The sequence below is a fragment of the Leopardus geoffroyi genome, chromosome D2 (genome assembly GCF_018350155.1).
Source record: "Leopardus geoffroyi isolate Oge1 chromosome D2, O.geoffroyi_Oge1_pat1.0, whole genome shotgun sequence".
Taxonomy (NCBI): Eukaryota; Metazoa; Chordata; class Mammalia; order Carnivora; family Felidae; genus Leopardus; species Leopardus geoffroyi.
Genome location: NC_059334.1, coordinates 30,008,144 through 30,024,784, shown reverse-complemented (window position 1 = coordinate 30,024,784; position 16,641 = coordinate 30,008,144). Strand labels below are relative to the sequence as shown.

The following is a 16,641-nucleotide window of genomic DNA, read 5'->3' as shown; positions in this document are numbered from 1 at the left end:
TTTTTTTTTTTTTTTTTTTTAACTAATCCCTATGCCCAACCTAGGGCTTGAACTCTCCACCTCTAGGTCAAGAGTTGCATGCTCCACCGACTGACCCAGCCAGGTGCCCCACTTCATTCCCTTTTCTTAAAAAAAAAAATGTAAAATTCACATAACACAAAATTAACCACTAGCCATTTAAAAACATACAGTTCAGTGACCTTTAATACATTCACAGTATATTGTGTAACTGTCACTTCTATCTAGTATTTTCATCACCCTGAAAGGAAACATTCCCATTAAGCAGTCTATCTCCCCTCAGTCCCTGGCAACAACTATTCTGTTTTCTGTCTCTATGGATGCATCTAGTCTGGATATTTCATATAAATAGAATCAAAATATGTGTTGTTGTTGTTTATTGCCTAGCTTCTTTTACTTGGTATAATGTTTATGAGGTTCATCTAAGTTTTGGCATTTACCAGTACCTTATTTCTGTATGTCTGAATAATATTCTGTTATGTGGATAGGCCACATTTTGCTCCTCCATTTATCAGCTGATTGACATTTGACTTGTTTTCACATTTTGGGTGTTATAGCTAGTGTTGCTATAAATATACACATACAAATTTTTATGTGAATATATATATATATATATATTTTAAATATTTTTTATTAGTTTTCTTTATTTTTGAGGGGCAGAGAGAAAGAGGGAGACACAGAATCTGAAGCAGGCTCCAGACTCTGAGCTGTCAGCACAGAGCCCGATGAAGGGCCTGAACTCACGAACTGTGAGATCATGATCAGAGCTAGTCGGATGCTCAACTGACTGAGCCACCCAGGCGCCCCATATGTGAATATATTTTTTATTTTCCTTTGTAGGTACCTACCAGTGGTATTGCTGGGCTATGCACTATTTTGAGTTTAATATTTTGAGGAGCTACCAAACTGCCAAACATTTATCTAGCATATTCTGTTTTATAATGCTTATGTGGACATAATCTGATCTAGTTCTCACAACCACATGAATGGCAGGCAGGCTAGACCCCCTTTGTCAGCTATGAAGCTTATTCTGAGCTCTCACCATTTCATTTTCTCCTTTTACAATGTATGCTGGTTGAATATGCAGGTTGGGAAGAGGGTGAGGTTAAGGGAGAGGAAAGAATAAAGCGGTGGTATAGAAGCAAGTGCTATTAACTGGGATCAGAACCACAGAATGAGGATCAGGTTCAGCAGGGATGAAGATTTGTTCAGTTTTGAATATATTCAGTTTCATAGCCTTGGTTTGGCCACGTGGAAAGATACTGCTGCCTGCTGGATATCCAAACCTGAAGCTTGGGTGAGCAACCAGTTGGAAGAGGAATATGAGGTCAGAGCCACATAAGGGCTTGAACCAAAGGGAAATTCCAAGGAAGAGCAGTATACAGGACCATGGAAGGAACCCTAGGGTTTGAGGAGCTGGAGGAAGAGTGGGAGAAGGCATCAGGAAAGAGACCTGTGCTCCAGGCTAGAAGAGAGAGGGGCCATGTGTTCAGGATCCTTCTGGGGGTGGTGAGCCCAGGCTAGACTGTAAAGCAAGGCCTAGTGAATTGTCAGCAGATGTAGGTTCCTGATTAACTGCTTTGACCTTAGTGTCTTGTACCCTACTTTTCTCTCTTTTCCTGCCAGTCCACCCTTCTTCTATTGTCTTTGATTGGCAAGTATGAATTTTAGGGCCTAGTAGCCATTTTTAATAGCTATTCTGGCCCATTTACTCTTAGCAAACAGCAGTGTATTTCTTACATAGACTGACCGTGTTAAATGAAAAACATTTATGTACATGTGTTTTGCTGTTGTAGGAACTTGTCAGTACTCCCCGAATCAACTTTGTTCAGATTGGACCAGGAAGAAAAGAATTGTGATATAGATACCCCATTAGGAAATCTTTCGAAATTGATGGAAAATACTCGTGTCAGGTTTGTAACAATGAATAAATCTGAAATTTACCCCACTTTCCTAAGGAATATTACTAAAAGCATTTTTTTTCCTTGTCAGTCAGAAACTTCGAGATTTGATCATTGACTTTCGTGAACCTCAGTTTATATCCTACCTCAGTTCTGTTCTTCCACATGATGCAAAGGATACAGTTGCCTGCATTCTGAAAGGTATGTGATAATGAGCATGTCTTCTACCATTGTTCTCGGTTGTATTTATAATGTAATGTATGTCATAGTCTGTCATGTTTGTTATTTATTTAACTTGCAGTTATTATTTTTGGACAGATTCTCTTAGGAAACAGTTTACATATACACTTTAACATCACTGTCACATTTTCTTATTTTGAAAAGACCTATTGGGGGCGCCTAGGTGGCTCAGTCGGTTAAGCATCTACCTTCAGCTCAGGTCATGATCTCACAGTTCCTGAGTTAAAGCCCCTCATAGGGCTCTGTGCTGACAGCTTAGAGCCTGGAGCCTGCTTCAGATTCTGTGTCTCCCTTCTCTCTGCCCTTCCTCTCTTTGTGCTTTATATCTCTCTCTCAAAAATGCATAAACATTTAAAAAAGGAAGGAAGGAAGGAAGGAAGGCGAGAGGGAAGAAAGAAAGAAAGAAAGAAAGAAAGAAAGAAAGAAGAAAGAAAGAAAGAAAGAAAGAGAGACAAACAGATGTATTGAAGAACAGACTTGAATAGAGACTGCTTTCTTTTTTGAGAGAGAGAGAGAGAGAGAGAGAGACGGAGTGTGAGCAGGGCAGAGGCAGAGAGAGGGAGACACAGAATCTGAAGCAGGCTCCAGGCTGCACTGTCAGCACAGAGCCCCGATGTGGGGCTTGAACTCATAAACTGTGAGATTATGACCTAAGCCGTAGACGGGGCTTAATGGACTGAGCCACCCAGTCACCCCAAGGCTACTTTTCTTCTAGTTAATTTGCTCACTGAAATCCAACATTCTTTTTCCCATTATTTTAAAATTTAAATGCAGGTTTGAATAAACCTCAGAGGCAAGCAATGAAAAAGGTACTTCTTTCAAAAGACTACACACTCATCGTGGGCATGCCTGGAACAGGAAAAACAACTACCATATGTACTCTCGTAAGGTTATCATTCTTTTGCTTAGAAACTTAAGTATTTAAATCAGCTTCTCAGTTCAGACAGTGTGATGTCTGCTATCAAAAGGGCTGAATTTTAAATCAAGTCTTCATTTCAAATTAACCTTTTAGAATGACAGGAGAAATAGAAAAACTAAGTCACAAAAAATTGTAATCATGTTGTAGGTTTCCTGCATTTAGGATTGTCTGAGATCTCTTTCTGTTGGTGGCATGTATGTCATTGTATGTTTTCCTTCCCTTTAAAAAATGCCTGGTGGCTCAGTCGGCTAAGCATCTGACTTGGGCCCAGGTCATGATCTCGTGGTTTGTGAGTTCAAGCTTCACGTCAGGCTCTCTGCTGTCAGCACAGAGACTGCTTCAGATCCTCTGTCTCCCTATCTCTGCCTCTCCCTTGCTTGCATGTGCGTGCATGTGTGCACACTTTTTTTCTGTCTCTCAAAAATAATAAATATTTAATAATATATAAATATAAATATTTATATATATTTAAATATTATATAAATATATGTTTATATATTATAAATATAATGTTATATTTATACATTTCTAAATATTTTAAAATTTTAAAATATTTAAAAAATTTAAAATATATGTGTGAATATAAAATATTTATAAATATAATATTTATATAATAAATATAATTATTTATAGAATATATATAAAAATATAAATATAAATATTTAATAATAAACATTAAACAATAAAGTAAATAAAAATGATAAATTATATAGAAGTGGTTGAAATAGATTTTTCTGGTATTCTCCCTCCATGTCAGTAAATTTCTGTGCTAATCTTAGAATAACCAAAATGATGGCAACAAATATTTATCGATTAATACTGTGTGCAAGGCATTATTCAAAGTTCATACGTATTCAATTTTATTATCACTAATAATATGTTATTAACATATCCTTAACAATAATGCCATGTGATTGTCATAAAACACTTTAACTTAATAAAAAGTTACCTTGGCTCAGCTCTTAAGATATGCTTCCTAACTATTAAGTTTTCTGATTCTGTTTGAAAAATATAAGCATGTTAAAAATTATCTGGAATTAAAAATAATGCTGTTTTCCTTTCTTTTATTCACTATTAGGTAAGAATTCTCTATGCCTGTGGTTTTAGTGTTTTGTTGACCAGCTATACACACTCTGCTGTTGACAATATTCTTTTGAAGTTAGCAAAGTTTAAAATAGGATTTTTGCGTTTGGGTCAGACTCAGAAGGTACATCTAGACATCCAGAAATTCACAGAGGAGGAAGTTTGCCGATCCAAGTCCATTACATCCTTAGCTCTTCTAGAAGAACTCTACAATAGTCATGTAAGTACAATTATTGCATGATAATGCCAACAGTAATTTTTGCAGCTAGAGTGATTGGAGTAATGGCATTCTGGGAAATTCAGTCACGTTGACCAATTTATTAATTTATAATTTACTGTTTGCTTTTGAACTGAGACGAGGTTTCTGGTTTCTTATTCAGGGCTCCCATCTTCTAGATTAAAATATCCTAATAAAGGAAAACTTGTTGCTCTCTACTCAAAAACACTTCTGACACTAACTACCTGGAGTTAGTGCAGATTCCACAGGTTAGGGCTCAGTCCCAATAAGATTGTACTACCCCTTTCAGTTCTCAGTTGTAAATCTGGGCCTTCTGTGTTATCTGCATAACCAGGCATAAATTGCGGTTCCCATGACCCCCTCCTTGGGTCGAGAATTTGCTAGAATGGCTCACAAAGCCATGTATTATGTATTATGTAGGGTACAATTCAGGAACAGCCAGATGTAAGAGATGCATAGGGTAAGGAATGTGGAGAGGGGCATGGAGCTCTATGCCCTCTGCAGATGAACCACCTTCCCAGCACCAGGTGTTCATCAAACCAAAAGCTCTTCAAACCCCTTTGTTTAGGGTTTTTATGAAGATTCCATCATGTAGGCATGATTGATCAAATCATTGGTGGTTGGTGATTAGCTCAATCCCCACCCCTCTCCCCTTCCCTGAGGTAGAGGGGAGGGGGTGGAGCTGAAAGTTTTGACTCTTTAATCTCTAGGTTTGTTCCTCTGGCAACCAACTCCCATCTCAGGATAAACTGAGGTGTGGTTGAAAGGGATTTATTATGAATAACAAAAGATATTCCTCTCACCCCTTGCACTCATGAAATTCCAAGGGTTTTAGTAGCTCTGTGCCAGAAACCCAGAGGAACACCAAACACATTATTATATTACATGTTATTATATTACTAATAATCGGGATTTTTTAGCAAGTTCAAATTCAAAGCAATGGTACATGAACAGACTTGTTATAGGTATTTCCAGACTTTGATATAGAACCTAGTTTTTATTTTATTATTTAATGTTTTGTATATATTTTTCTGGGAAGTGTTTTTGTTTTTTGTTTTGTTTTAAAGATTTTATTTTTAAGTAATCTCCACCCCTAAGATGGGGCTCGAACTCAACCCCCACGATCAAGAGTCATATGCTTTATTTACTGAGCCAGCCAGGTGCCCCTCTGGAATTAACTGATATTTTTGTCTGAAAAAAAATCTCTTAAAGTAAATGTAATAGGCTGTTCCTTCAAGTCCTTTGTCAAATGTCTATAGCAGTTATTGAAAAATTTTGAAGTGGCTAAGATGTATATCTGATTGACTTTTTAAAAATTAAACTTAGTATTTGAGATAACTATAGATTTGCATGCAGTAGTAAGAAATAATAGACATCATGTATATCCTTTGCCCTATGGCACCATTTTACAAAACTAGTAAAGAACTAGGATATTGACATTGATACTGTCTGGATACAGAATAGCTCCTTTACCACAAGGATTACTTGTGTTGCACTTTTACAACTACACCCACTTCTTTTTTGCCCCACCCCCCTCCTTAACCCCTAATAACCACTTGTCTGTTCTCCATTTCTACAATTTTGTCATTTCAAGAATGTTATATAAATGAGATCGTATAATACGTAATCTTCTGGGGTTGGTGTTTTTCACTTAGTCTAATGCCCTGGAGATTCAGATTGTTGAATGTGTCAATAGTTGGGTTTTTTTACTGGGGAGTATTGTTCCATTGTGTGGATGTACCACAGTTTGTTTAACCATTCAATCACTGAAAACATCTGGATAGTTTTTGGCTATTATGAATAAAACTGCTGGAGACAATCACGTACAGGGTTTTGTGTGAACCTAAGTCTATTGGATAAATGCCCAGGAGTGCAATTTCTGGATCATTTGGTAGTTGTATGTTTAGTGGTTTGTTTTTGTTTCTGTTTTTGTTTTTAAGTAATCCTTTTGCCCAACATGGGGCTTGAACTCATAACCCAGAAATTAAGAGTCACACACTCTACTGACTGAGCCAGCTGGGTGCTTCTTCTCTCTCTTTTTTGATTCTGTTTTGTTTTTCCTGCCTTATGGGTTACTTGAACACTTTTTAGAATTCTATTTTGATTTCTCTATAGTGTTTTTGTGTGTATCACTTTGAATAGCTTTTAGTGGATGCTCTGTTGATCTAAGCATTACATTGTGTATACATAACGTATAGTCAGTCCATTGATTATGTCATTTTACTAGTGCTAGTGAAGTTTGAAATCTTACTTCCATTTATGTCCCTTATCTTCTCCTGTTTATGATTGTCTTAAATATTCGTCCTACATAGACTGTGTCAGACTGTGTTCTAATTTTTGCTTCAACCATGAGACATAATTTGGAAGAAATGAAAAACCTATTGTATTTATCCATATTTTTGTTTACTATGTTCTTCTCTCCTGATGTTCCCTCCAAACTTCCATTCTTTTGTTATTTCCTTTCTGTTTAAAGATCTTCCTTTATCCATTCTTTTAGGGTAGTGGGTCTATTGGCAACAAATTCTCTTAGTTTTCCTTCCTTGTGAGAATGTCTTCATCCCTGAAGGATTATTTTGTTACTTATAGGATTCTGGGTAAATAATTTGTTTTCTTTTAGTACTGGAAAAATATTCTACCACTTTTTTAAGGATTCCATGATTTTTTTTTTTTTTTTTAAGTATTCTGTGATTTCTAATGAGAAATATGCTGACGTTTGAGTTAGAATATTTTCCCCTATAGCAAGTTGTTATTTTCTTGGACTCCTTTCCAGATTTTTTTCTTTTAGTTTTTAGAATTTTAATAATGGTGTGTATTGTAGTGTTTTTTTTCTATTTATCACGTTTGAAGTTTTCATAGCTTATTGAATCTATAGATTTAATATGGATTTAATGTCTCTTGTCAAACTTGGGACATTTTCAGACAGGGTTGCTTTTTCAGCCATGATTTCTTCTAGTGCTTTTTCAGCTCTTTCCTTTTTATTTTCTCCCTGTAGGACTGTGAAGACACAAATGTTGGATTTTTTGATAGTTCCACTATATTCATTTTTTTTCCCTCAGTCTGTTTTCTTTCTGTTATTTGGCCTGTATAATTTCTGTTTTTCTGTGTCTTGGTTCACTGTATTTTTCCCCTGTCCCCTGCTATTGAGTCTATTCCATGATTTAAAAAATTTTTTAAAAGTTTATTTATTTTGAGAGAGAGAGCGAGCAGGGAAGGGACAGAGAGAGATGGGGAGAGAGAGAGAGAATTCCAAGCAGGCACCACATAGGCAGCTTGAAGCCCTATATTGGGCTTGAACTCAAGAACCATGAGATCGTGACCTGAGCTGAAATCAAAAGTCAGACGCTTAACCGACTGAGCCCCAGGCGCCCCATGATTTAAAAATTTCAGTTATTGTGTTTTTAGTTCTAAAATTTCCATTTGCTTTTGCTTTCATCTTCTGTTTCTTTGTTCAGACTTTGTATTTTTTTATTTGATTCAAGTATGTTCATAGCTTTTCAGTGAAACATTTTTATCATGGCTGCTTTAAAATCCTTGTCATATACTCTTGATCTTGGTTGGGGTCGTGATTTCAAGCCCCACATTGGGTATAGAGATTACTAAAAAATTTAAAAATAAACTTAAAAAAAGAAACTTGGAGCACCTGGGTGACTCAGTTGGTTAAGCGTCAGGTTTTGGTGCAGGTCATGATCTTACGGTTCTGGGTTTGAGCCCTGTGTAGGGCTTCGTGCTGATAGCTCAGAGCCTGGAACCTGCTTCAGATTCTGTGTCTCCCTCTCTCTCTCCCCCTCCCCTGCTTGTGCTCTGTCTCTCTCACTCTCAAAAATAAATAAACATAAAAAATAAAAATAAAAAGACATTAAAAAATTAAAAAAAATCTTTGTTATACAATTCTAACATCTGTTTCATCCTTGGAGTTGGCATCTATTAACTGTCTTTTTTTCATTCAGTTTGAGATTTTCCTAGATTTCCTAGTTTTTTTTTGTTTTTTTTGTTTTTTTTTGTTTTTTTATTTTTTTTAATTTTTTTTTTTTCCAACGTTTATTTATTTTTGGGACAGAGAGAGACAGAGCATGAACAGGGGAGGGGCAGAGAGAGAGGGAGACACAGAATCGGAAACAGGCTCCAGGCTCTGAGCCATCAGCCCAGAGCCCGACGCGGGGCTCGAACTCACGGACCGCGAGATCGTGACCTGGCTGAAGTCGGACGCTTAACCGACTGCGCCACCCAGGCGCCCCTAGATTTCCTAGTTTTGATGAAACCAGAACACTTTTATATTATATTATTTAAAACTTCTGTTTAAGCTAACTTTCCTCTGACACTACTCTGATAGGGCAGGAGTGTATGCCACCTCATTGCTGCCAGGTGAGAGCTGAAATGCAGGTTACCATTCAGCCTCTATTAACACATGGGGTGGGAGCTCCTCGTTCCTGCTGGATGGGGTGGATGTCTAGGTTCCCCACATGGTCTCCACTGACATTTTATGGTGAGCGCTTATTATCAACTAGCAGGGATGAAAGTCCTGGCTCCCTGCTTGGCTTCTCTGTTACTACCTCAGTAGGATATTGGGGTGCCTTTGCTGGCATCGGTGGGGGTTATGTAAGATCACAGTGTTTTCTGTGGTATTTGGCTAGGATAGAGTGGCTGTATATGAGTTTTCTGCATACAAGGCTTTGTCTTTCCTGTTCCTTTGGCTTTTGTTTGAGGTTTTTTTGTCTGCACCCATTGGCGCTCCTGGGTCACTAGCTTCTTCAGCTCCAAAGCTGGGATATGTGAGGTCAAAAGAAAATCCAGGGAACAAACTTCTGTGCTGTTCCTTGGGTCCCAAGGTGTCCAACTGGTCTACCTTTATTCTATCTTTCAGAGTCCTTATGTTTGTTTTATATATAATGTTTTAGAATTTTTAGTTGTGTGCTTTGTGGGAGGAGGGAGGAAAAGTATTCCAGCTTCCCAGAAGTGAAACTCCTGGTTCACATTTAAAAAAATTATCAGGGTGCCTGCCTGGCTCAGTTGGAAGAGCATGCGACTCTTGATCTCTGAGTTGTGAGTTAGAGGCCCCCACATTGGGTGTAGAGATTACTTAACTAAATAAATAAAAACTTTAAAAAAATGAACTTACTGCCTCTTGAATGTTTCAGATTTTCGTTGGGAAATATCCCAATTTGAGCACTGTTATAGTGTCCAGAAAATTTACTTAATTTTTCAATTTGTAGTAAAAAATTAAATTTTTCTTGCATACTGTAAATGTTTCAGAATTAAATAATATTGCGGGATTCCTGTTGTTTGGGACAAAAATCTTCTTTTTGAGCCTTTAATTTAAAAAATGCAAAAGCAAGTTATGTTTCTTATATATATTAGATAACTGATCTATTTTCTTTGTTTTTAGCGTATAGTTGCAACAACGTGTATGGGAATAAACCATCCAATATTTTCTCGTAAAACTTTTGATTTTTGTATTGTGGATGAAGCCTCTCAAATTAGCCAACCAGTCTGCCTAGGGCCACTTTTTTTTTCGAAAAGATTTGTGTTGGTGGGGGATCATCAGCAGCTTCCTCCCTTGGTGCTAAACCATGAAGCAAAGTAAGCAGACATTGACATTTTAATTTTAAATTAGATTCTTCCTAAGGAGCCATTTCAGTATACTGATAAGCCTGAATTTGATTTGTTGACAGAGCTCTTGGCATGAGTGAAAGCTTATTCAAGAGGCTGGAACAGAATAAGAATGCTGTTGTACAATTAACTGTGCAGTACAGAATGAACAGGTATTTCTAAGAGTGTCAGCTATGAGTGATTTTTATGTTCATTTTCATCTACCAGAACTAAAATTATTTTTGTAATTCCCTTAGTAAAATTATGTCCTTAAGTAATAAACTGACATATGAAGGAAAGCTGGAGTGTGGATCAGACAGAGTGGCCAATGCAGTGATAAACCTACCTAACTTTAAAGCTGTAAAGCTGGAACTGGAATTTTATGCTGATTATTCTGAAAATCCTTGGATGATTGGAGTATTTGAGCCAAACAATCCTGTTTGTTTTCTTAATACAGATAAGGTAAAAACAACAACAAAACCTAAGTATTTTCTTTGGTTTTTCTCCTTTTGTCCTATTGTTTGTTTGTTTGTTTATAACATTAAAAAACTGTTTTTAACGTTTTATGTATTTTTGAGAGAAACAGAGAATCAGTGTGGGGAGGGACAGAGAGAGAGAGGGAGACACAGAATGGGAAGCAGGCTCCAGGCTCTGAGCTGTCCGCACAGACCCTGATACAGGGCTTAAACCCATGAGCTGTAAGATCATGACCTGAGCTGAAGTATGACGCTTACCTGACAGAGCCACCCAGGCACCTCAAGTCCTGTTATTTAAATTCTTGAGTTTTTAATAGTGAATGTTTTAATAGAACTTACCAGTTAAAACTAGTGTATTTCTTTTACTTCAACACAAAAGAATCTTCTTTCTATTGACCCAGTATCTTTGGAAGGCACTTTATTCTGGGAATTAATAGTTGTCAAAATTGACTTTTAAGGTAGGAAAGCTAGAAAGTTAACCAAAAAAAAAAAAAAAAAAAAAAAAGAAACAAAAAAGAAAAGAAAGTGAACTCAAGTGTATAATTACATTTCTTAGAAAAGAAATTGGCATTGATGTTATCAAAGGGCTGGGTTTACAAATGGAGACTTTATTGGGGCACCTGGGTGGCGCAGTCGGTTAAGCGTCCGACTTCAGCCAGGTCACGATCTCGCGGTCCGTGAGTTCGAGCCCCACATCACGCTCTGGGCTGATGGCTCAGAGCCTGGAGCCTGTTTCCGATTCTGTGTCTCCCTCTCTCTCTGCCCCTTCCCCGTTCATGCTCTGTCTCTCTCTGTCCCAAAAATAAATAAACGTTGAAAAAAAAAAACAAAAACAAATGGAGTCTATTTTTTTAGAGGAGTTTTGGGTTCACAGCAAAATTGAGCTTGACAGTACAGATATTTCCCAAATACCACCTCTTGCCTCCACATATGCACATAGAGACCTCTTTACAAACTTGTCATTAAACGAAAATCTTCACAAGGACTTTAAATGACTTGATTCTTACTTCTAGGGACTAAGAAAAAGTTTTAACCTTATACTTCAATAGTGTGTTTTATATAGTGCTTCTCAGCACTTGATTTGGAAGTCTTTATATGACTTCAGATAAGAATAGTTACCAATTGTATGTATGCATATAGTATAAAATAATTATATCTTTTGTTATTATGATCAATGGAGTCAGCTTTGTTAAAAATAGGGCCCCTCTTGCAGGGGAGCCTGGCTGTCTCAGTCTGTAGAGCATGCAACCCTTGATCTCAGGGTCATGAGTTTGAGCCCCACATTGGGCATAGAGTTTACTTTAAAAATAAGTAAGTAAGTAAGTAAGTAAGTAAGTAAGAGGGGTGCCTGGGTGGCTCAGTCGGTTGAGTGTCTGGCTTCGGCTCGGGTCATCTCACGGTTTGTGAATTCGAGCCCCGCATCAGGCTCTGTGCTGACAGCTCAGAGCCTGGAGCCTGTTTCAGATTCTGTGTCTCCCTCTCTCTCTGCTCCTCCCCTGTTCGTGCTCTCTCTCTCTCTCTCTCTCTCTGAAAAAGAAATAAACATTAAAAAATTTTTTTTTTTTTAATAAATAAGAATAAAAATAGGACCCCACCCTGTGTACCATGATGGAATTTTCATTCTCTTGGATATTGCCCTTAACATTTCAGGTTCAAGGAGTAATAAATAGGGGCAAGTGGGCTCTGGGAAATTTTTTCAGTAAACTGATTTCACAAATGATTACATTTAGAAACCTCAATTCCAATTTTTTAGTTATAATTTACAATTATTTTCCTCACCAATCATTTTTTGTTTTTGCTGCTCAGTTTTTTTCTTTGTTAGCATCAAGAATCCAAATAAAATGTATTAAAAATAATCAAGATTGGGGCATTTGGGTCTCTCAGTCCATTAAGCATCCGACTTCACCTCAGGTCATGATCTCATGGTTTGTGGGTTTGAGCCCAGCATCGGGCTGTACATTGTCAGTGCAGAATTCTCTCTCTTCCCTCTCTCTCTGCCCCTCCCCCCATGTGTATGCATGCTTTCTTCTCTCTCTCTCTCTCTCAAACTTTTAAAAAAATGGGAAAAAATAAGTAAAAAATAATCAAGATTTGGTTGCCTGGCTGACTTAGTCAGCACAGCATGTAACTCTTTTTTTTTAAAGGTTTATTTACTTTTGAGAGAGAGAGTACAAGCCAGGGAGGGGCAGAGAGAGAAGGAGACAGAGGATCCAAAGTAGGCTCTGTACTGACAGCAGTGAGCCCCATGAGGGGCTCAAACTGAGGAACCATGAGATCATGACCTGAGCTGAAGTTGGATGATCAACTGACTAAGCCACCCAGGTGCCCTGAGCATGTGACTTTTGATCTCAGGGTCCTAAGTTCAAGCCCCATGTTGGGCAATGGGGCCTACTGTAAATAATAATAATAATAATAATAATAATAATGTATAATCAACGTCATCATCAAGATTACTTAAGAATTATGTAGGAACAAAATAGTCCTTGGAGAGTTTTACCGGGGATGGTAGAACCTGGGGAACTATGGGCTTCATTATTTGTATAAAAGGCAACAAGATGGCACAGAAATAGACACTCAGATCAATGGAACAGAATAGAGAACCCAGAAATGCACCCATAAATGTATGGCCAACTAATCTTTGACAAAGCAGGAAAGAATATCCAATGGAATAAAGACGGTCTCCAGCAAATGGTACTGGGAAAACTAGACAGTGATATGCAGAAAAATGGACCTGGACCACTTTGTTACACCATACACAAAAATAAACTCAAAAAAGGATGAAAGACCTAAATGTAAGACAGGAAGCCATCAAAATCCTAGAGGAAAATTCAGGCAAAAACCTCTTTGACCTCGGCCCCAGCAACTTCTTACTCAGCATGTCTCCGGAGGCAAGGGAAACAAAAGCAAAAATGAACTATTGGGACCTCATCAAAATAAAAAGCTCCTACACAGCGAGGGAAACAATCAGCAAAACTAAAAGGCAAGCGACGGAATGGGAGAAGATATTTACAAATAACATTATCCAATAAAGGGTTAGTATCCAAAATCTGTAAAGAACTTACCAAACTCAACACCCCAAAACACAAATAATCCAGTGAAGAAATGGGCAAAATACATGAATAGACACTTCTCCAAAGAAGACATCCAGATGGCCAGCTGACACATGAGAAAATGCTCCACATCACTCATCATCAGGAAAATACAAACCAAAACCACAGTGAGATATCACCTCACCCCTGTCAGAATGGCTAACGTTAACAACTCAGGCAACAGCAGATGCTAGCGAGGATGCGGAGAAAGAGGATCTCTTTTGCACTGTTGGTGGGAATGCAAGCTGGTGCCGCCACTCTGGAAAACAGTATGGAGGTTCCTCAAAAAATTAAAAATAGAACTACCCTACAACCCAGCAATTGCACTAGTAGGTATTTATCCAAGAGATGCTGGTATGCTGTTTCAAAGGGGCATGCACACCCCAATGTTTATAGCAGCACTATCAACAATAGCCAAAATATGGAAAAAGCCCAAATGTCCGTCATCTCATGAATGGATAAAGAAGATGTGGTGTATATCTATATACAATGGAGTGTTACTCGGCAATCAGAAAGAATGAACTCTTGCCATTTGCCACTACGTGAATGAAACTAGAGGGTATTATGCAAAGCGAAATTAGTTGGAGAAAGGCAAATATCATATGACTTCACCCATATGAGGACTGTAAGATACAAAACAGATGAACATAAGGGAAGGGAAGCAAAAAAAATATAAAAACAGGGAGGGGGACAAAACATAAGAGAGTCTTAAATATAGAGAAGAAACAGGGTTATTGGAGGGGTTGTGGGAGGAGGGAGGGGCTAAATGGGTAAGGGCACTAAGGAATCTACTCCTGAAATCATTGTTGCACTATATGCTAACTAATTTGGATGTAAATTTAAAAATAAGTAAATTATAAAAGTAAAAAATAAAAGGCAACAAGAATATGGAAAGAGAACAGATATTAGGGTCAGATCTAGGTTTGAATCCTAGTGCTATGATTTATTGTGAAGTCTTGGGCAAGTTACTTATCTTTTCTAGCTTCTGCTGCTTATAAACTGGGAGATAACAAAGGAAGTTATGTGAAGCCCAATGTGTGATCAGCTTTCACAGATATTTTAATCTGAACTGTAGGATGTTTAAGATGGGCTGCCTCTGGGTGACTTTCTGAAAGTGGCTAATGTCATTCATTTTTATTCTTTTACCTTCAACTTTTATTTTTAATTTTTTTTAGAGAGCTAGAGTGAGTGGGGGAGAGGGGGAGAAGGAGAGAGAATCCCAAACAGGCTCCATGCTGAGCACGAGTCTCAATCCCAGGACCCCTGGCATCATGACCTGAGCTGAAATCAAGAGTTGGGTGCTTAACCAACTGAGCTACCCGAGCACCCCATCTTTTACCTTCAGTTTTTAAAATGACAATATTTTTCACTGGTCTCCACAACTGGTTGTTTAGTCTCTATGGCTACCTGTGTACTGACAGTACTCTTAACCTATTTTTCTTTTTAGGTTCCAGCACCAGAACAAGTTGAAAAGGGTGGTGTGAGCAATATAACAGAAGCCAAACTAATAGTTTTCCTGACCTCAGTGTTTATTAAGGTAATTTAAATTTTAATTTTGAGAGCTAATTAATATTAAAGTGAAATGCAGTATAATGTTAGAATGCAAGGAACGTAGGAATTAACGTTAATCCTTGTTCATTAAGATGCAGCCTGATTGCTTTTGTTCTGTTTTGAGAAAATTATCTAGGATATAATTTTTTTTTTTTTTAATTTTTTTTTTTCAACGTTTATTTATTTCTGGGACAGAGAGAGACAGAGCATGAACGGGGAAGGGGCAGAGAGAGAGGGAGACACAGAATCGGAAACAGGCTCCAGGCTCTGAGCCATCAGCCCAGAGCCTGACGCGGGGCTCGAACTCACGGGCCGCGAGATCGTGACCTGGCTGAAGTCGGATGCTTAACCGACTGCGCCACCCAGGCGCTCCTAGGATATAATTTTTTATAATGGTAATTTGGGTTTCCATTTAGGTTAATTTTTTGTAACATCAGATAATTCTGATTGTGTCATGTAGGGTTGTAGTCAGTATGATCAGTATGGTTGGGGATTGGAATCTTCAATGTAAGGGATAGCAGGGTGTAATGTATTTTTTTACTTTTTTTTTAAATGGCAGCACTGTTGTAGTGGCATGCAAACCATTATACTGCCATGAATCAATAAAAATCAAGGGAGCCATGTTTGAGGAAATTACTTAAAAATTTTGTTTAATGTTTATTCATTAAGAGACACAGAGCACAAGCAGGGGTGAGGCAGGGAAAGAGGGAGACAGAATCTGAAGCAGCCTCCAGGCTCTGAGCTGTCAGCACGGAACTCAATGTGGGGCTCAAACTCACATGAACTGTGAGATCATGACCTGAGCCGAAGTTGGATCCTTTAACCGACTGAACCACCCAGGCGCCCTGAGGAAATTATTTAATCTCAGGAAATACAGATATAGATTTAGAGCAAATTTAGCAATTGTATTTACTCCTTGCAACAAGAGGATCTGTTATAAACATTAATTGGGCACACATTTAATAAGTTTAGTAAAGCTTTAACAGAAATCAGGATTTTCATTTTCATTGTGTTTTTTTTTTTTTTTCTGTTTAGGCTGGATGTAAACCCTCTGATATTGGTATTATTGCACCATACAGGCAGCAGTTAAAGATCATCAATGATTTATTGTCCCATTCTTCTATTGGAATGGTTGAAGTTAACACCGTAGACAAATACCAAGGAAGAGACAAAAGTATCATTCTAGTAACTTTTGTTAGAAGTAATAAAGATGGACCTGTGAGTTCATTGTATTTTCTTCTGATTTGTTTGGGACATTTTTTTCTTTTCTTTTTTTTAGGTTGTGGTAAAAATGTAATGTAAAATTTTAAATCATCACCATTTTTCAATATACAGTTCAGTGGTGTTACGTTTATTCATAGTGTTTTGCAACAGATCTCCAGAACTTTTTCATTTTGAGAAATTGAAACTCTATACCCATGAATAACAACCTTCCAATTCTTTGTCTCTCCAGTCTCTGGTAACTGTCATTCTGCTTTCTGTCTCTGAATTTGACTGCCATAGTCACCTCATTTAAGTGGACTTGTACAGTATTTGTCCT

General features: G+C 37.7%; 1 protein-coding gene across 3 annotated transcripts in view; it reads left to right on the top strand.

The window, feature by feature from the left end:
- DNA2 (DNA replication helicase/nuclease 2) overlaps positions 1-16,641 on the top strand; it is a 50,785-nt gene that overhangs the window by 29,340 nt on the left and 4,804 nt on the right. For all 3 annotated transcript variants that reach the window (XM_045437609.1, XM_045437611.1, XM_045437610.1), the window contains 9 exons: positions 1,815-1,931; positions 2,011-2,120; positions 2,934-3,043; positions 4,157-4,381; positions 9,783-9,976; positions 10,069-10,158; positions 10,243-10,447; positions 14,998-15,087; positions 16,137-16,319. In XM_045437609.1, coding sequence (XP_045293565.1) covers positions 1,815-1,931; positions 2,011-2,120; positions 2,934-3,043; positions 4,157-4,381; positions 9,783-9,976; positions 10,069-10,158; positions 10,243-10,447; positions 14,998-15,087; positions 16,137-16,319 — 1,324 coding nt within the window. The remainder of the gene's footprint in view (positions 1-1,814; positions 1,932-2,010; positions 2,121-2,933; positions 3,044-4,156; positions 4,382-9,782; positions 9,977-10,068; positions 10,159-10,242; positions 10,448-14,997; positions 15,088-16,136; positions 16,320-16,641) is intronic.